General features: G+C 35.9%; 1 protein-coding gene across 1 annotated transcript in view; it reads right to left on the reverse strand.

The window, feature by feature from the left end:
- Positions 1-17,469, reverse strand: part of SLCO1A2 (solute carrier organic anion transporter family member 1A2) — a 47,855-nt gene that overhangs the window by 17,982 nt on the left and 12,404 nt on the right. Inside the window, exons 5-10 of the mRNA XM_082666526.1 lie at positions 15,069-15,215; positions 12,323-12,421; positions 11,538-11,756; positions 8,827-8,991; positions 7,305-7,500; positions 2,811-2,976 (exon numbers count right to left, since the gene is read on the reverse strand). Of these exons, the coding sequence (XP_082522652.1) occupies positions 2,811-2,976; positions 7,305-7,500; positions 8,827-8,991; positions 11,538-11,756; positions 12,323-12,421; positions 15,069-15,215 (992 nt within the window). The remainder of the gene's footprint in view (positions 1-2,810; positions 2,977-7,304; positions 7,501-8,826; positions 8,992-11,537; positions 11,757-12,322; positions 12,422-15,068; positions 15,216-17,469) is intronic.

Genomic DNA, 17,469 nt, shown 5'->3' on the forward strand with positions numbered 1-17,469 from the left:
CAATGGTGAAAAACTGAAAGCATTTCCACTAAGATCAGGAACAAGACAAGGTTGCCACTCTCACCGCTATTATTCAACATAGTTTTGGAAGTTTTAGCCACAGCAATCAGAGAAGAGAAAGAAATAAAAGGAATCCAAATCAGAAAAGAAGAAGTAAAGCTGTCACTGTTTGCAGATGACATGATACTATACATAGAGATTCCTACCAGCATTTTTGGTAAAGTAGCAGGATACAAAATTAATGCACAGAAATCTCTTGCATTCCTATACACTAATGATGAAAAATCTGAAAGTGAAATTAAGAAAACACTCCCATTTACCACTGCAATGAAAAGAATAAAATATCTAGGAATAAACCTACCTAAGGAGACAAGAGACTTGTATGCAGAAAATTATAAGACACTGATGAAAGAAATTAAAGATGATACAAATAGATGGAGCGATATACCATGTTCTTGGATTAGAAGAATCAACATTGTGAAAATGACTATACTACCCAAAGCAATCTACAGATTCAATGCAATCCCTATGAAACTACCACTGGCATTTTTCACAGAACAAAACATTTCACAATTTGTTTGGAAACACAAAAATCTCCGAATAAACAAAGCAATCTTGAGAAAGAAAAAAGGAGCTGGAGGAATCAGGCTCCCTGACTTCAGACTATACTACAAAGCTACAGTAATCAAGACAATATTGTAGTGGCACAAAAACAGAAATATAGATCAGTGGAACAGGATAGAAAGCCCAAAGATAAACCCACGCACATATGGTCACCTTATCTTTGATAAAGGAGGCAAGAATATACAGTGGAGAAAAGACAGCCTCTTCAATAAGTGGTGCTGGGATAACTGGACAGCTACATGTAAAAGAATGAAATTAGAACACTCCCTAACACCATACACAATAATAAACTCAAAATGGATTAAAGACCTAAATATAAGGCCAAACATTATCAAATCTTAGAGGAAAGCATAGGCAGAACACTCTAGGACATAAATCACAGCAAGATCCTTTTTGACCCACCTCCTAGAGAAATGGAAATAAAAACAAAAATAAACAAATGGGACATAATGAAACTTAAAAGCTTTAGCACAGCAAAGGAAACCATACGCAAGACGAAAAGACAACCCTCAGAATGGGAGAAAATATTTGCAAATGAAGCAAGTGACAAAGGATTAATCTCCAAAATTTACAAGCAGCTCATGCAGCTCAATATCAAAGAAACAAACAACCCAAATCAGAAATCGGCAGAAGACCTAAATAGACATTTCTCCAAAGAAGATATACAGATTGCCACAAAGACATGAAAGAATGCTCAACATCATTAATCATTAGAGAAATGCAAATCAAAACTACAATGAGATATCATCTCACACCGGTCAGAATGGCCATCATCAAAAAATCTACGAACAATAAATGCTGGAGAGGGTGTGGAGGAAATGGAACCCTCTTGCACTGTTGGTGGGAATGTAAATTGATACAGCCACTATGGAGTACAGTATGGAGGTTCCTTAAAAGACTAAAAATACAACTACCATTCGACCCAGCAATCCCACTATTGGGCATATACCCTGAGAAAACCATAATTCAAAAAGAGTCATGTACCAAAATGTTCATTGCAGCTCTATTTACAATAGCCATGACATGGAAGCAACCTAAGTTTCCATCAACAGATGAATGGATAAAGAAGATGTGGCACATATATACAATGGAATATTACTCAGCCATACAAAGAAACGATATTGAGTTATCTGTAGTGAGGTGGATGGACTTAAGAGTCTGTCATACAGAGTGAAGTAAGTCAGAAAGAGAAAAACAAATACCGTACGCTAACACATATATATGGAATAAAGAAAAAAATGGTCCTGAAGAACCTATGAGCAAGACGGGAATAAAGACACAGACCTAGTAGAGAATGGTCTTGAGGATATGGGGAGGGGGAAGGGTAAGCTGGGACAAAGTGAGAGAGTGGCATGGACGTACATAGACTACCAAATGTAAAATAGATAGCTAGTGAGAAGCAGCCGCATAGCACAGGAAGATCAGCTTGGTGCTTTGTGACCACCTAGAGGGGTGGGATAGGGAGGGTGGGAGGGAGGGAGACGCAAGAGGGAAGAGATATGGGGACATACGTATATGTATAACTGATTCACTTTGTTATAAAGCAGAAACTAACACACCATTGTAAAGCAATTATACTCCAATAAAGCTGTTTCAAATAAATGAATAAATAACAATTATAAACGTTAGAATTTTGTATATGTTTTGACCCAGCAATAAAATTAAAAAATCAAAATTTGTATTTTATTTTGATCACCAACCAACATTACAAGTGACATTTTTTAGGCAAGAAAACATGCCCAATTCTATCTTCTTAAAAAGCTGTCACGATGTAAAAACACAGAAAGTACATGTGTACATATACACAGGAAAAAAGAAAAAAAACCCAACAAAGAGATTGACTGGATAATTGAGAGCAAAACTGCCTACTTTATCTCAGTCTAGAGTATTTTTTTTTCAGTCTAGAGTATTTTTAAATGACATTAAGTAATAATGTCATGTGTTATGGAATTAAAGATCAGAGCTCAGACATGCAGAAGAATTCAAATAAGATCTAGGAAGTAAAAGATAAATTGAGTGAGCACATAGAAATTAACTTATTTTTTCCACCAAAAAAATTATAATTTTGTTTTGAGGAAAGACTTTAATTTTACTTTTGTCAAATATGGACCCAGTTCATAGTTGGAATGTGCCAATGCAGTGCATAAGACAAAAGTTCTGTATAAAAGGCCAATAAGATGTGTTACCATGTTTATTCCTGTTCCAGAGGATGTCTCACAACCTGCAAGACAAGCTGACATGTATGACAAACCATCGTTTCCACAAACAGGGTCCCATATTTTAGTTGGACAGTTACAATCCATGTTGCAGTCAGCAAGGATGCCATTTCCCACATGTAAATCTTGTTGCACTCTGAAATGATTTAAAATAATGCCATGGATATTGAAAGAATATTAGAGCATTTTCTTTTTCTTTTCAGCTCAGTTCCCAATTATATTTCTTCTACTTCCCAAAATAGAAGCATAAATCTTCCCACTGTCAATGTATGGCCTGGATACTATAACTCTGCAAGAAAATACACCTTACTTTGGTGACCACAGCCAGTTTTTCAATGATTTCTTTCAGGTAAACAAAAGCCAATAAACAAGCATTACCTGAACACCTACTACACAGGAAGTATTTTTCCAGGTATTAATTAGAACTCAAAAATGAAGATGAACAAATCCCAGTGTTGGTCCACATGGTGGAAAATAACAAGAGAGATCATATTTTATAAAAACAATCTCAAGGGCTCAAAATCTGTAAGAGCAAAGTCTGTAAGTGCAATTTATAATGTATATAATACACTTAGCTCCAGAAACAACTACTTGAGTAGACAAATATATTCTTCTAGTATAAAAAGTGTTCGGTGATCATCAAGAAGACCAATTAGCAGCTATCCATAAACAAGGCACCACTGTGAAAATCCCAGAACACAGTTGTGAGGTTGAAGCACCTCCTGAGCCACAGAGACTGAGAAGGATGACCTTAGAATGATAACAGGAGCAATAACACTCTGAGCAGATTGCCCCTCCCCCTGGCTAGCACAACACCACATCAAGACAGTCCCCCTAAGCCTATGGTTTCTCCAGTGGGAAAAGAAAGCCCAGTGCCCCCAGATTGTTGAATGCTTTCCAGGAGGCCCACTCAGATCTTTCCACAGGGGATCACTGGGAGAATCTGGGGGGTTTGACCACTGGAGAAGGAGAGGGGAGAAGGACTTACAGCAACCAGCAGTCAGATCTTGGTAAACTGAATTCCTGCTTGCAGCAGTGCCCAAGCAGGGATCCCAGCTAGTGCCTCTGCCCATCTGCAGAGCTGAGTGGTGACCCCATCTGGCCAGAGAGCTCGGTTGGCAGTTCTGCCTGGTTTGGGTTCCCAGTCAATGCACCACCCTGGCCATGGAGCTCCACCCAACTGCTAAGTATAGCCTCCAGTCCTACCCATCCAGAATGCCTGGCCAGAGAGCCTGGGCAGCCACAGAGCCCATCCTACAGCCACAAAGACCCTGAATAGTCAAAGGAATCTTGAGAAAAAAGACTAAAGGTGTAAATATCACCCTTCCTCATTTCAAACCATATTACAAAGCTATTGTAATTAAAAGAGTATGGTATTGGCATAAAAACAGTCACATAGATCAATGGAACCGAATAGAAAGCCCAGAAAAAAACCTATGCATGTATGTCAATTAATTTACAACAAAGGAGCCAGGAATATATACAATAGGGTTGGGAAAGTCTCTTCATAAATGGTGGTGAGAAAACCAGACAGCCACATGCAGAAGAATGAAACTGGATCCTTATCTTACACCATACACAAAAATCAACTCAAATTGATTAAGATTTAAATTTAAGACCAGAAACCATGAAACTCCTAGAAGAAAACATAAAGGGTAAGCTCCTTGACTCCAGTATTGGCAATGAGTTTTTTGGATTTGACAACAAAAGCACAAGTAACAAAAGGAAAAATAAATGAGTGGGATGACATCAAACAAAAAAGCTGCTGCACAGAAAGTGAAACCATCAACGAAATGAAAAGGCAACCTATGAAATGGGAGAAAATAGTTGCAAATCATATATCTGATAAGAGGTTAATTTCCAAAATATAAAGAACTTATAAAACTCAATAACAAAAACCAAATGATCTAATTTAGAAATTCAGGCAGAGGACCTGAATAGACATTTTTTCCAAAGAAGACATACAAACAGCCAAACAGGTAAATGAAAAGGTGCTCAACATCACTAATTATCAGGGAAATGCAGATCAAAACCACAATGAGATATCACCTTACACCTATTAGGATGTTTAAGGGGATGTCTGTTATCAAAAGGAAAGAGATAACAAATGCTGGCAAGAATGTAGAGAAAAGGGAAACCTTGTGCACCTTTGGTGGGAATGTAAATTGATAGAGCCACTGTGGAAAACAGTATGGAGTGTCCTCAAGAAATTAAAAACAGAACTACCATATGATCCAGCAATTCCACTTCTGGGTATTTATCCAAAGGAATGAAAATAGACGATTGAAGAGATATCTCTATTCCTGTGTTCATTGAAGCATTATTCATAATAATAACCAAGACATGGAAATAACCTATGTGTGCAACCTATACCTATATAGGTATAGGTTATACCCTATAACCTTGGTGCAAAGCACCAAGCTGATAAAGATGAATGGATAAAGAAAATGTGGTATATGTATACACACACACACACACACACACACACACACACACACACACACAAAATGGAATATCACCCACCGTAGAAAAAGAAGGAAATCCTGCCATTTGCAACAATATGGATGAGGCTTGAGGGCTTTATGCAAAGTGAAGTAAGTCAGAAAGAGAAAGAAAAATGCTATATGATCTCACTTATTTGTGGAGTCTAAAAAAACTGAACTCATGGAAACAGTAGATTGGTGGTTGCTGCGAGGTAGGAAAAGGAATGGGGAAAGGTGGTCAAAGGGACAAGCTTGCAGAGACGAGGTGAATAAGTTCTGGGGATACGATGTACATCCTAGTGACTATGCTTAACAATACTGTATGTTTTAAAGTTCCCAAGAGAGTAGATCTTAAAAGTTACCATACACACACACAAAACTGTAAATATGTGAGGTGATGGATGTGTTAACTAACCTTATTGTGATAATCATTTTGCAATATATAATGTATCAAATCATCAGATTATACACCTTAAACCTACATGATGTTTTTTGTCGATTATATCTCAATAAAACCAGGGAAAAAGAGTTTTTTTTAAAAGGGTCTAACACAGAGAAAGGCAAATATCATATGATATCACTTAGGTGGAATCTAAACAAAATGATACAAATGAACTTATTTACAAAACAGAAACAGACTCACAGATGAAGAAAACAAATTTATGGTTACCAAAGTGGAAAGAAGGGAGGGATAAATTAGGAGTTTGAGATTAACAGATATACACTATAAAAAAATAAATAGAATTGTATAAAAAATGAATAGTTTATATAAAATAAACAAGAACTACTGTATAGCACAGGGAATTATATTCAATATCTTGTAATAACCTATAATGGAAAAGAATCTGAAAAAGAAATATATATATATATATTTATATATGTGTGTGTAACTGAATCACTTTGCTGTACACCTGAAACTAACACATTGTAAATCAACTATACTTCGATTTAAAAACAGATCTAAAGGTCTAACAAGATTACTTTTCTTATGTTCAATGTAATATGATGAAAAGAACACTAGCATGGGAGTCTAGAAACTGAATTAAAGTCCTGACTCATGACTAGATTATGCCTTTTTACATATTTGCTCTGGGAATCAGGATAATTGGAGATGGAGATAATCTTTAAGATTTTACCAATTTTAAATTCTATTTTTATATATTGATGGAGTTGAAGAGGTTTTCCATGACCCCCTTTGTCATTTAATCTCTCTGAATCTCAATTCTTCATCTGTAAAATGGAAATAACAACAGCTATCTTAAATGGAATTTGCAAGACTCAAATAAGATAATATATAAAATTACTTTGATGATTATATATTTAATATTATTCCAATTGTATAGTCCTTGGTAATTTTAAAGGGATCATTTTAGGATGCTCTTCATTTCAGCTAATCACTCCATTATCTAGATATGTCCTACAAATTACTTTTAAAAATTCATATCACTATGCAAAACCTTCCTGTGAACCCAGGTAACCCTCAAAATGCAAATCTAAAACCATTCAACAATATAGATATACCTATACAAATAAAATATATAAATTTATATAAGCATCGATATATCATGTATTAGGATTCAGTTACATTAAATTTAAGCCCATCATGGAACCATATAAAGGTGATTGAGACTGTATAGTCAACTCTTAATTTTACCTATTTATGGTTGTATAAAATGTATGAATAACACATCCTAATACAACCTAAAACCATAACTAGTTTCTGTGATATTCATTTTACTATCTACTAGGATATCACAAAGACAAACACACACACACACACACACACACACACACACACACACACGCAATCATAAGCTCACTAACTCTGTGATATATTCCCAACCTCTTTAATAAGATGGAGAAAGACCACAAATTCCTGCCATTAACTCCAATTAGCAAATAATCTGGTCATGAGTAATCACTGTAGAAAATATGTTATTAACTTTTGACAGAGTATGACATTCATTAGAAAACAACATACCCTTCATAAGAGGTGGTTATGCCAGCAACTGAAGAATTATCACAGATCATGAGAAAACACAAAAAATAGAGAAGGTACTCAATTAAAGATAACCAACATCCTATGTGGGCAGCTTGTATGACAGTAATCTTGAACTTCTTCATAATTAAACCACCAACTATATATCCAATGCATATTGGAGGTAAGTTATAAATACCTATAAATGCAAGTAAAATATTATGTACAAAGTGACTTAGCAAAGGAAAAAATATGATAACACATTTATCTAATATGTCTCACATAAAAAACCATTTAGGTCCAACTCATAGTGAAGAAGCCTAATTTAAATTTATCCCCACTTAGTTATGTATTACATACAGAGAGATTTTTAAATGCCCCACAACATTGAAATATATTTTGGAAGACTGTTATCATTGTCATTCATTTAATTAATAGCAGTAAGTTGTAAATTTCTTGTATGCAGAGATCATGGTCTATATCTCTTTTCTTAGGATCTAGGTAGAAGTGACAAGTCAAAGTCGACCAGTCATTTATTGCTTTCCATTCTTTCGGGTGGGATTTTATATATATAATGATTTGTATATAACGTATACAGTATTATATAATCATACATAGAATGATTTGTATGATTCTGCAGCTTTTTACTCCCACTCTGATTGCTAAGAATTTGACTCAGCTCAAGGTATTTTAGAGGTACTTTGCTGAGCCTGTGATTGTCAAGTATCTTTACATTTCATGTCTTGCTGCTACTGACTAGCACTCTCCCTCCCCCAGTCCTCCCCCCAAAAAAAGGGAAAAGACAGCCCTAGGTTTCGTCCTTACAGTGCCAGGGTCTGTTCACTGAGTCACACTCTTGGGAGAGCTTGTTTAATATCCATTCTCAAGTCCCATTCCAGAGAGTCTAATTTAGTATATTTGAGATGGGTCCCAGGTATCTGAACTTTTAACAAACACTCTAGGTGATGTGGGTACATGTAATCTGGAAATTCTCTTTTCAAAACAGTAAAAAAGATCCCAGGAGAAACTCAGGGTGGAGTAGAACCACCGAGGTTAGTGTGGTTGCAGGAAAATCAGAATGTATGGGCTGCAGAGACATCTCAAAACACCAGGGGAGCCGGGAACTAAATTAGAAACCACGGAATTCATGAATTGGAGCCAAAAAAGTAAAACCTGGATGTGAAACAAAATTCCTGATGCGTTAACTCTGTCTGCCTTTTTACATAAATGAATTACCAATCTGAAAATTGTATCTAACTTGTACATTCCCTGAACTTCCCACAAATATTTCAGATTTGCACTCTGACTACAAAAAGAGCAAAAGAAAGAAGAAAACCAGGATTTTCTGGCTTCTTCCCTTCCTTACCCTCTCTTGATTTCCCTGGAGAGCAGACGGGGGGATATTACCAGAGGCAAAAATATCCTAACAGATTTCAATTGAGGAGTTTCCTAGACCCATCATCACACTGTTCACCATTTCATGGGAAAAAAGGTAGGCTACAATTGCAGAGAAGAACAAACATACCAATGAGAAAGATTGCATCTGAAGCTGATTTTCCGTAGTGCTGTTCCAGATATTTAGGCATGAAGGAGATCATATTGACAAATGCGTTGAATTGCAGCACACTTATTAGTATGAAAAGCATGTAAACTGGGTTGCACAAAAGACTTTTCATGAATGGTAAAAAATCTGAAAGGAAAGGATGACAACAGTGTCATACAAACTTGGCTTTGCATTTTATGATTGACTTTTTCTGAAACATCAACCTCCCCTCTAAAGTATGTTTTCCTGTTTTATAATGCACTTGTGTTTCTTGATTCTTTTTGCCCCTTGAAAGCTAAAATTGTATCATTGTTTTGGTAGCTTCTGCAAGACAGTGAGGCAGCTGAGTGGGAAGGGATCAGAACACAGTCGTTTTACCTTCACTAAGTTACTAACATGTCTTAAGGAAAAAGTATAACTATTACATGACAAAAATATTGTCCGAGTTCACACCATTTCTTTCTCATCTTCTCCCGTTGCAGAGCACAGGCTCCGGACGCGCAGGCTCAGCGGCCGTGGCTCACGGGCCCAGCCGCTCCGCGGCACGTGGGATCTTCCCGGACCGGGGGCACGAACCCGTATCCCCAGCTTTGGCAGGCAGACTCTCAACCACTGCGCCACCAGGGAAGCCCTATCCTTCTCTTTTACTTGTACTAATATCCTCTCTTCTCTAGAGATCATCTAGAATGAAAGATGCTTGTTCTCCTGTTCTGTCCTCTAAAGCCAGGAAGGAAAACAATTTGATAAAGGAGTTCACACTCACATATTGATTAATCATTCCTGAACATTTAAAATGTAGTTAGATGTGGAAATTCATGACATATAAATTTTCTCAAGTACTAGGCATTTCTTTGCTTCTAACGGTTCACAGTCTTTTAAAATACCAACCCCCAGGTCTCGCTCCCTGAGATCCTGATTCATTTGCTATATATTAAAGACCATGTGAATGAGTTAACCAAATGTTTTCCTGTTTGTGTGGACAGACAAAGCTCAGAGCCAAATTTGTGGCCAGCTCTAGCAAATGTTCTAGGTCACACTGTCTCCATTTTGGGTCAAAGTCTCACTTATAGTTTCTTTTCACTTTTCCTATCTTCATGTTGTCTGCCTTGATTTCCTTACTTATTGTGTATTATCCTGGTTTGCTTAATAAACAGCCTAAAATCCAATCTAGCAAAGTATCAATCAGTAAACAACTTGGAAGAGGAGGAAGCATAGTTTAATGCAAAGAAATGAATTCTAGTTGCAGAATTCATATTTATGAATAAAGTACATGGCAGAGAAGTGACTTGTGTTCACAGCTCTTTGGAGCTTTTGAAGTCACACATGTTTGTTGACATACTGTCCTAATAGATGAGTCTCAGTAGTTTCAATTTCTTTTCTAGATGTCATATACTAAGTTAAGCCCTTTCCTAGTTTATCTTGCAGACTATAAATGATATTCTGTGTTAAAATTCCCTACCAGTCCATACCGGCCCTTTGACAAGTGTTGTGAATATAATCGTAAGGACTCTGAGAATTTGTAAGATTCTGAATTGGCTCCTAATGATATGAGAAGTACTAAATTATGTTCAATTGTGGTTTAAGTGAATTTGTAACTGCTAAAAATTCTGTGCAAATTGATATTATAATTTACGGGTGACAGTAGAAGTGGCAACATCAACAATAATAATACTAGTAAGCAGTAATAATAGTAATATGTGTCAGAACTCCTTTTACCTTCGCCCAACAACTTTATAATAATAAATAGTATTTTATCCCTATCTCTGAGGTAAGGAAACTAAGCCCCCCACCACCTTCCAAATGGACACTCTTTAAGAATTCCAAGGCCCAGGCCATACCTTATACTAATTAAATCAGACCTCTGGGTAATACTACAAAATTTCCATGCATCAGTAATTTTAAAAATTCCCTAGGTGATTCCAATATGTGGCCAAGTTTGAGAACCAGTATTCCTGAATACTATACATAGATTATCTCACTTAGTTTCCCATAGATACGCCTTCTGTAAATTATGCTTTGAGCTTTTATTGAGGATCTATACCAAAAAAAAAAAGCCTGTTACATGAAATATGCTCCTGAATTTGCTGGAAAACAACTATGTGACTCAATATTACCTGTATTGTACATCATATAATTTTTTCTTTTTTTTACAACTTGTTATTTGGGCAACAATTTCTCTTTAAGAATTGTTATCCTTTCTACTCTCAAATATAGATAATTATATGACCTATAATTGAGGTGCCTTTTTTCTTTTCTGCCTTAACTTCCAAGAAGCTCACAGCTCAGCTAATACTTTTGGTTTCAGACCTATATGGTACTTATTTGGATTAGCGTATATTTTTTCCTCCTTTTGTTCTTGGTTTGAGTTTCATTTTTAATTAGACCTATGCTCTCTGTAAAATAGATTTTTTAAGGCAGATGGGACCTAATTTATTTATTTATTTATTGAGTACCCAGATTGACATAAAATTTCATATAAATGCTGATCTAACTCAGGTTCTAAACTATATCATTCACTCCCATGTGGTAGCATGGGAAAACATTATTGTAGTAGCACAGCTAGACATTATTGACTGCTGACTGTCAGTGACAAATTGTTTTAACTCAGCCTAGCATATTGTAATAGACTAAGATACAGACATGACTATAGAAAATAAAAAGTAAATTGTAAAATATAAAATGTTTATATTTGCCTTTAGTGATTCCAACCCTTTTCTTCCTGACTTCGCTTTGTTTCTCTTCTTTGTCATTTTTAATGGTCTCAGCAATATCCTCTAGTCCTTCCTTTGGAAGCGTTTTGGGCAAAACGAAAAAAGGAATGGCAGTAAGCACATTCACCCCTGCACAAACCAAAAAGCCAAACCACCATGCACCAACCCAACGAGTATCAATGGGAGTTATGGTCAGATCATCTGTAAAGAGATACACACAACTTTTATTAGCTTGAGTCATTATTTCCTTTATGAACTATAGAAAATTATTACAATTATAATTGTCAGGTTCTATCCAAGTACAGAAATTGCATATAATTCAGACATTGATAAAACTTGTCTGAAAATATGTGGTGTTACAATACTGTCTAGCAATAAGCTCGTTTGACTATCTGTCCTATCATGTAAGGAATTTATAAATAGGTACATATTAAAGAGCTACAAATTCTATTTCATTATCCTCAAATGATTGCTTGATTTAAAAAGAATTCAAACCTATGTGCTTAAATCTTTTGAAAACAAGAAATATGATTAGTGCAGTAGAAAGAGCACTGGATTTTGAGTCAGAAGATCAGCACTGTATCTTGCTCTCCTCACTGGTTTGAAATATTGAAAATTATTTAAACTCCTCAACTTCAATTTGGTCACCTGGAAAGTGGAGATTCTATCTAACTGAGGGTCAGATAAAGTAACGATTAAATGTGATAACATACCTGATGATGCTTTGTGTACTTTAGACACTGTATAAATAGATTTTATGGAGTTACCTGTGTTCACCGATCCAGTGTCAACATAAACATTTGCACAGAATGACGCTAACGAAAGTCCAATCAAAGGACCAATGATAGCTCCTGTTTCTATAAACCCTAAAAATAAAAGAAAATATAAAGTTATACACCCACATAAGGAGTTCTAATCCCATGACGAGTCTGAAGGTTGAATTGTTTTTACCTTTGATATTTTTGCCTTATGTGTTCAATCTGTAGGAAAATTAAACTTGGTGTATGTATAAGTAACAAGCATGTTTGTTTAAATGTTGAAACAGGAGCCTCCTAATTTGAAGCCACTTTCTCTAAGCCTCCAAGTTCTCTTTCACACTCGGTTACAGGTAAAGATCTGCAGTTAGAAGAGACTGGCTGCAGCTGGGTGACCATATTGTGTGCAAACGCCCTTCTCGAAGATGAAAATATTCCTTTTCTCTTATGAAAGACTAACTTATTTAAAATTATCAGTGTGTATATATGACTTCATTCCTTAATAATAATTTTGAAATAAAACTAAGGAAATGGGAAACTTTAAATTCTATGGGGCTTCCCTGGTGGCGCAGTGGTTGAGAGTCCGCCTGCCGATGCAGGGGACACGTGTTCGTGCCCCGGTCCGGGAAGATCCCACATGCCGTGGAGCGGCTGGGCCTGTGAGCCATGGTCGCTGAGCCTGCACGTCCGGAGCCTGTGCTCCGCAACGGGAGAGGCCACAACAGTGAGAGGCCCGCGTACCGCAAAAAAAAAAAAAAAAAAAAAAGATGAGATTAGTGGGACTATCCCTATTATGATTCAAAGCCATTTTCTCTTGTGTATTAGAGACTGTAAAGTGATGGCCTTTTTCGGTGAGTTTTGTTGTGTCTTGTGAGTAAACTATTACTGTGTCCGGTATTGGAATAGAATTATCACTACTGTATCATGGGTGGATATTTTGATTCTATGGTTCCTTCAGTATTACAGCTGAGATCTTACTATTAAGAAAGTCACAGAATAGAGCAAAATTCTTTCGTTGCCTTCCACAGTCACATTTTTGGAGGATTTTTAAAGAAATGCTATGTTATGATAAATATCTTGTGGCATATTCCTCAGGAAAGCTTCACTCCCAAATGTATCACTTGATACAAAACTATACATTCATTTATTGTCTTAGTCTTGTACCTTATGACTACCCCTTCTTTGAGTTTTCTTCCTCTTACTCTATTCACTTAAGTATTCCCTAGCATTTTATCCTAGGACTCCTCACTATGTAGCATCTGACCTCCTATGGCAACCTCATTTCTCCCTCTTGATTTTATTTTTTGTCTCTGTATAGATGATTCTTAAATTTCATGTCCAGCTTTTATGTTCTCTCCTAAACTCCAGAGCCATACATGGAATTGTTTTCTTGATGTATAGTTAATTGACTTATAATTATTTAATTATACACGGATTATTAATAATTATTACTTTGATTTTCAAATTTAATTATACACATATTTATCAGATTTTATTGATATATAATTATGTAGTTATTTATATACTAAACTTTATATGGATAATGTCTTATTCATCTTAATACTTGTAGAGATTATCCATTGTTTCTATGTGTTATATACCCTAATATTTGTTGAAAAAAGAAACACATATTTTAACAAGGTGTTTGCTAATTTATTGCAGGTGAGCATTCTGTAATCTTTCAATATAAGTATGTGAATGGATTTCAAAGACTGAATAGAAAAACACTGAAAAAGATTATTGCAAAATCAGTGGGTCATCAAAATCACCCAAAGTTGCTTGGGATAATCATTCCTAAATATTTTAATCTCCTCATTACATGTAGCTCTGTTACTATCTTCTCTCACCCACTTTGACTTTTCTGGTTTTAAAAAGATATTTCTACTTTAACACAAAAACGTCCCTGTACTCAAAGTTATGATTTTATAACCAACAACAGATGGAGTAACTAAGGAATATAAGCAAGTTATGCATAATAAATTAAGAATATTCATGAGATTGTAAGACAACATACAAGGTGGATCTTAAGTTGCCTATTGTGGGAGATACTGATAGATTTTAGAAAATGAATTTTCAGGAAACATTACCAAAATTATGAAGACAGATATTTGTGAAAAATATGAAACAGCCTGGCTATTATAAAGAAATTGTGATAAAGAGAAACTATATAGGAAACTAGATAGATAAACTGAGTGCAGAGCTAGTAATAAGTAAAGAGCTCATATTTAATAGACAGAATCAGTATGTTTCATCAACATTAAAGAGAAGATATTTAAAATACTTAAGAAAAATTATACTGCAAGAATTTTTAGAAGAAATTGATTATAAATACTACAGATAAAATGACCAATATAGAAATTATAATAACATATACATGAAGTGATGAAGACCTGAACAAAAACAGAAGTAATGAAAATAGTGAGACAGGTTTTGAATATGAGACATTTTGGAGAAAACATTGCTAAATCTCTTAACAGATTGGGTATAGAGTGGTGCCCAGCAAATGGAGGAGTCAAACAGAACTCCAGGGACACTAGATTAATGGCATTTTCCATAGTAAAAAGCAGGTTTAGCAAAGTGGCTTATTTGGAGTCAGCCCATAATTGCTCCATTCAACAAACTTTAAATGAGGGCCAGTTGTGCCAAAGCACTGTGTTCATCGTTCTGTTCATCACTAAGCATCCAAATAAATAACTAATATCCATGCTCAAGGAGCTTACTGTCCTGAAAAGAGGCTAAGGCAGATCTTCCAACTCACCAATATATAAAGGAGAGTTTTCAGATTTGGCAAAATCCTCTATGTAGGAAATACCCAAAGGCATGATGGGAGTCTCACCAATTCCACGTATAATATTTCCAACTAGTACATACACCCACATTAATGATTTAACTTCCTTCACACATTCTGCATTAAAAGAAAAAAAGACATTACATTAGTGTTTTGGTAGTGAAATATTAGCAATACTTAATTCTAAGTTTTTGGTAGGTAAGCATTTCACAGTTCTTATGTGACCATGGCACCTTGCCAACAATGTACTATGCCAGCAATGACTCACTGGGCCACCCTTTTGCACTTTCTGACAGAGTACTTACGTATGGCCAACAATAAGTGGTACGCTGGAGCCAGTTCCTACTGGCTGGGGAGAGATGAGTATATACATCTCTTCCCAATTCAGTATTTAGTGATAACATGCTGGTAGTTTGATGAGAGTATTTACACCACAGAAATTGACAAACACTAAAAATCAAGGCTTTTTTTTCCCTCCAGAGAGTTAGTTTACCAGCAACTACTAAACTTAGTTAGCTGTTATAAGTGCTACCCAATATATATACTAACTCTGAGGAGAGGAAAAAACACAAATATCTCTCCCTAGAATTGAGACTATATTTATAAGATTTATGTAAGAGGCTCACTGAGTTTTGAATTCTCTACAGTTCTAATTACTTTATAGAAATGAAAAATATTTAACTGAGTAGTAATCACATTTTCTCTATAGAGCCCACTGTATACTGTGATCACCAAATAACTTCTTTTTAAATTGAAGTACAGTGACTTACAATACTATATTAGTTTCATGTGTACAACATAGTAATTTGATATTTTTATAGATTATACTCCATATAAAGTTATTATAAAACATTGGCAACATTCCCTGTGTTGTACATTACATCCTTTTAGTTATTTTATACCTAGTAGTTTGTACCTCTTAATCCCCTCCTCCTGTTTTCCCCCCCTCCTCCCACTCTTCTCCCCACTGGTAATCACTAGTTTGTTCTCTGCACGTATGAGTCTGTTTCTGTTCTCTTATATTATTCATTTGTTTCATTTTTTAGATTCAACATATAAGTCAAAACATACAGTATTTCTCTTTTTCTCACTTATTTCACTAAACACAATACCCTCCCGGTCCATCCATTTTGTTGCAAATGGCAAAATTTCATTCTTTTCTGCGGCTGAGTAATATATTCCACTGTGTATGTATTCACCACGTCTTCTTTATCCATTTCTCTGTTGATCACACTTAGGTTGCTTCCATATCTTGGCTATTGTAGATAATGCTACTATGAACATTGGGGTGCATGTATCTTTTTGAACTAGTGTTTTTGTTTTTTTCAGATATGTATATATATATCCAGGAGTAGAATTGCTAGATCCTGTGGTAGTTCTATTTTTAATCTTTTGAGGAGCCTCCACACTGTTTTTCATAGTGGCTGCACCAACTTAGATTCCCATCAGCAGCGTACAAGTGTTCCCTTTTCTCTACATCCTCACCAATATTTGTTATTTGTTACCTTTTTAAGGACAGCCATTCTGGCAGGTGTAAGATAATATCTCATTGTGGTTTTTGATTTGCATTTTCCCGATGATTAGTAAGCTGTGCCACCCACAGATGTGAGGGTCCTGAACACAGCTGAGTCTCAAAATTTCTTGTGAGCCTATCTCTCAGTCATTCCCAGTCCAGAAAATCATAGTCTCCGTTGCTGGGTATTCATATTTTTATCTATGATGAGCACAATGTTTATGTCTATAGATCATAGGCAAACTCCAGGTTTCCTCTAGGGCAAAACTGAAAATATCAGGTGATTAAGGAATCAACACATTTCCCTGGAGATACACCCAGCTGGGAAGGTTTTGTTTATCTACTACAATGCACATTAGGAAAAATAGGAAACAGGACCTGAGTCATTCTTTGGCGAAAGCCAACTCAAGGAGAGAACGCGGGCTATTGCTGATGTCACTGTTTTCTTTTGCTTCCCCAGGGGGTTCCTTTGATTTAGAGTTTCTGAGACAGCTATTCTTATACTCATTTGAACTATTTTGATTCCCTCTTATCCCATGCTGGCGGTGAAATTCCCAGCCTAAGGAACCACCGTAACTTCCATTAATATGAATCCAGCCTGAAAATGTGCCCATCACAGGAAAAGAAGTTCTGGTCTGAGGTAAATTAACAGGGTCACCTATAGACTAAGTATCACCAGATTATATAGGTCCTTTAGCACATGAAGGGGCAGAGGCAGGTATGCTGGTGCCTGGGACTGCAAGAACCTGGAAGAAACACCATTATTGTACACTATCATGCTGGATTAGGAAGCAGTCTCTGGTAAAGAGGGACAACTGGGCAAAAAAGACAAGTTCCTAGTTCAGAAGAAAGAGACTA

Source organism: Grampus griseus (assembly GCF_964374135.1).
Source record: "Grampus griseus genome assembly, chromosome: 11".
In the NCBI taxonomy this organism is placed as follows: Eukaryota; Metazoa; Chordata; class Mammalia; order Artiodactyla; family Delphinidae; genus Grampus; species Grampus griseus.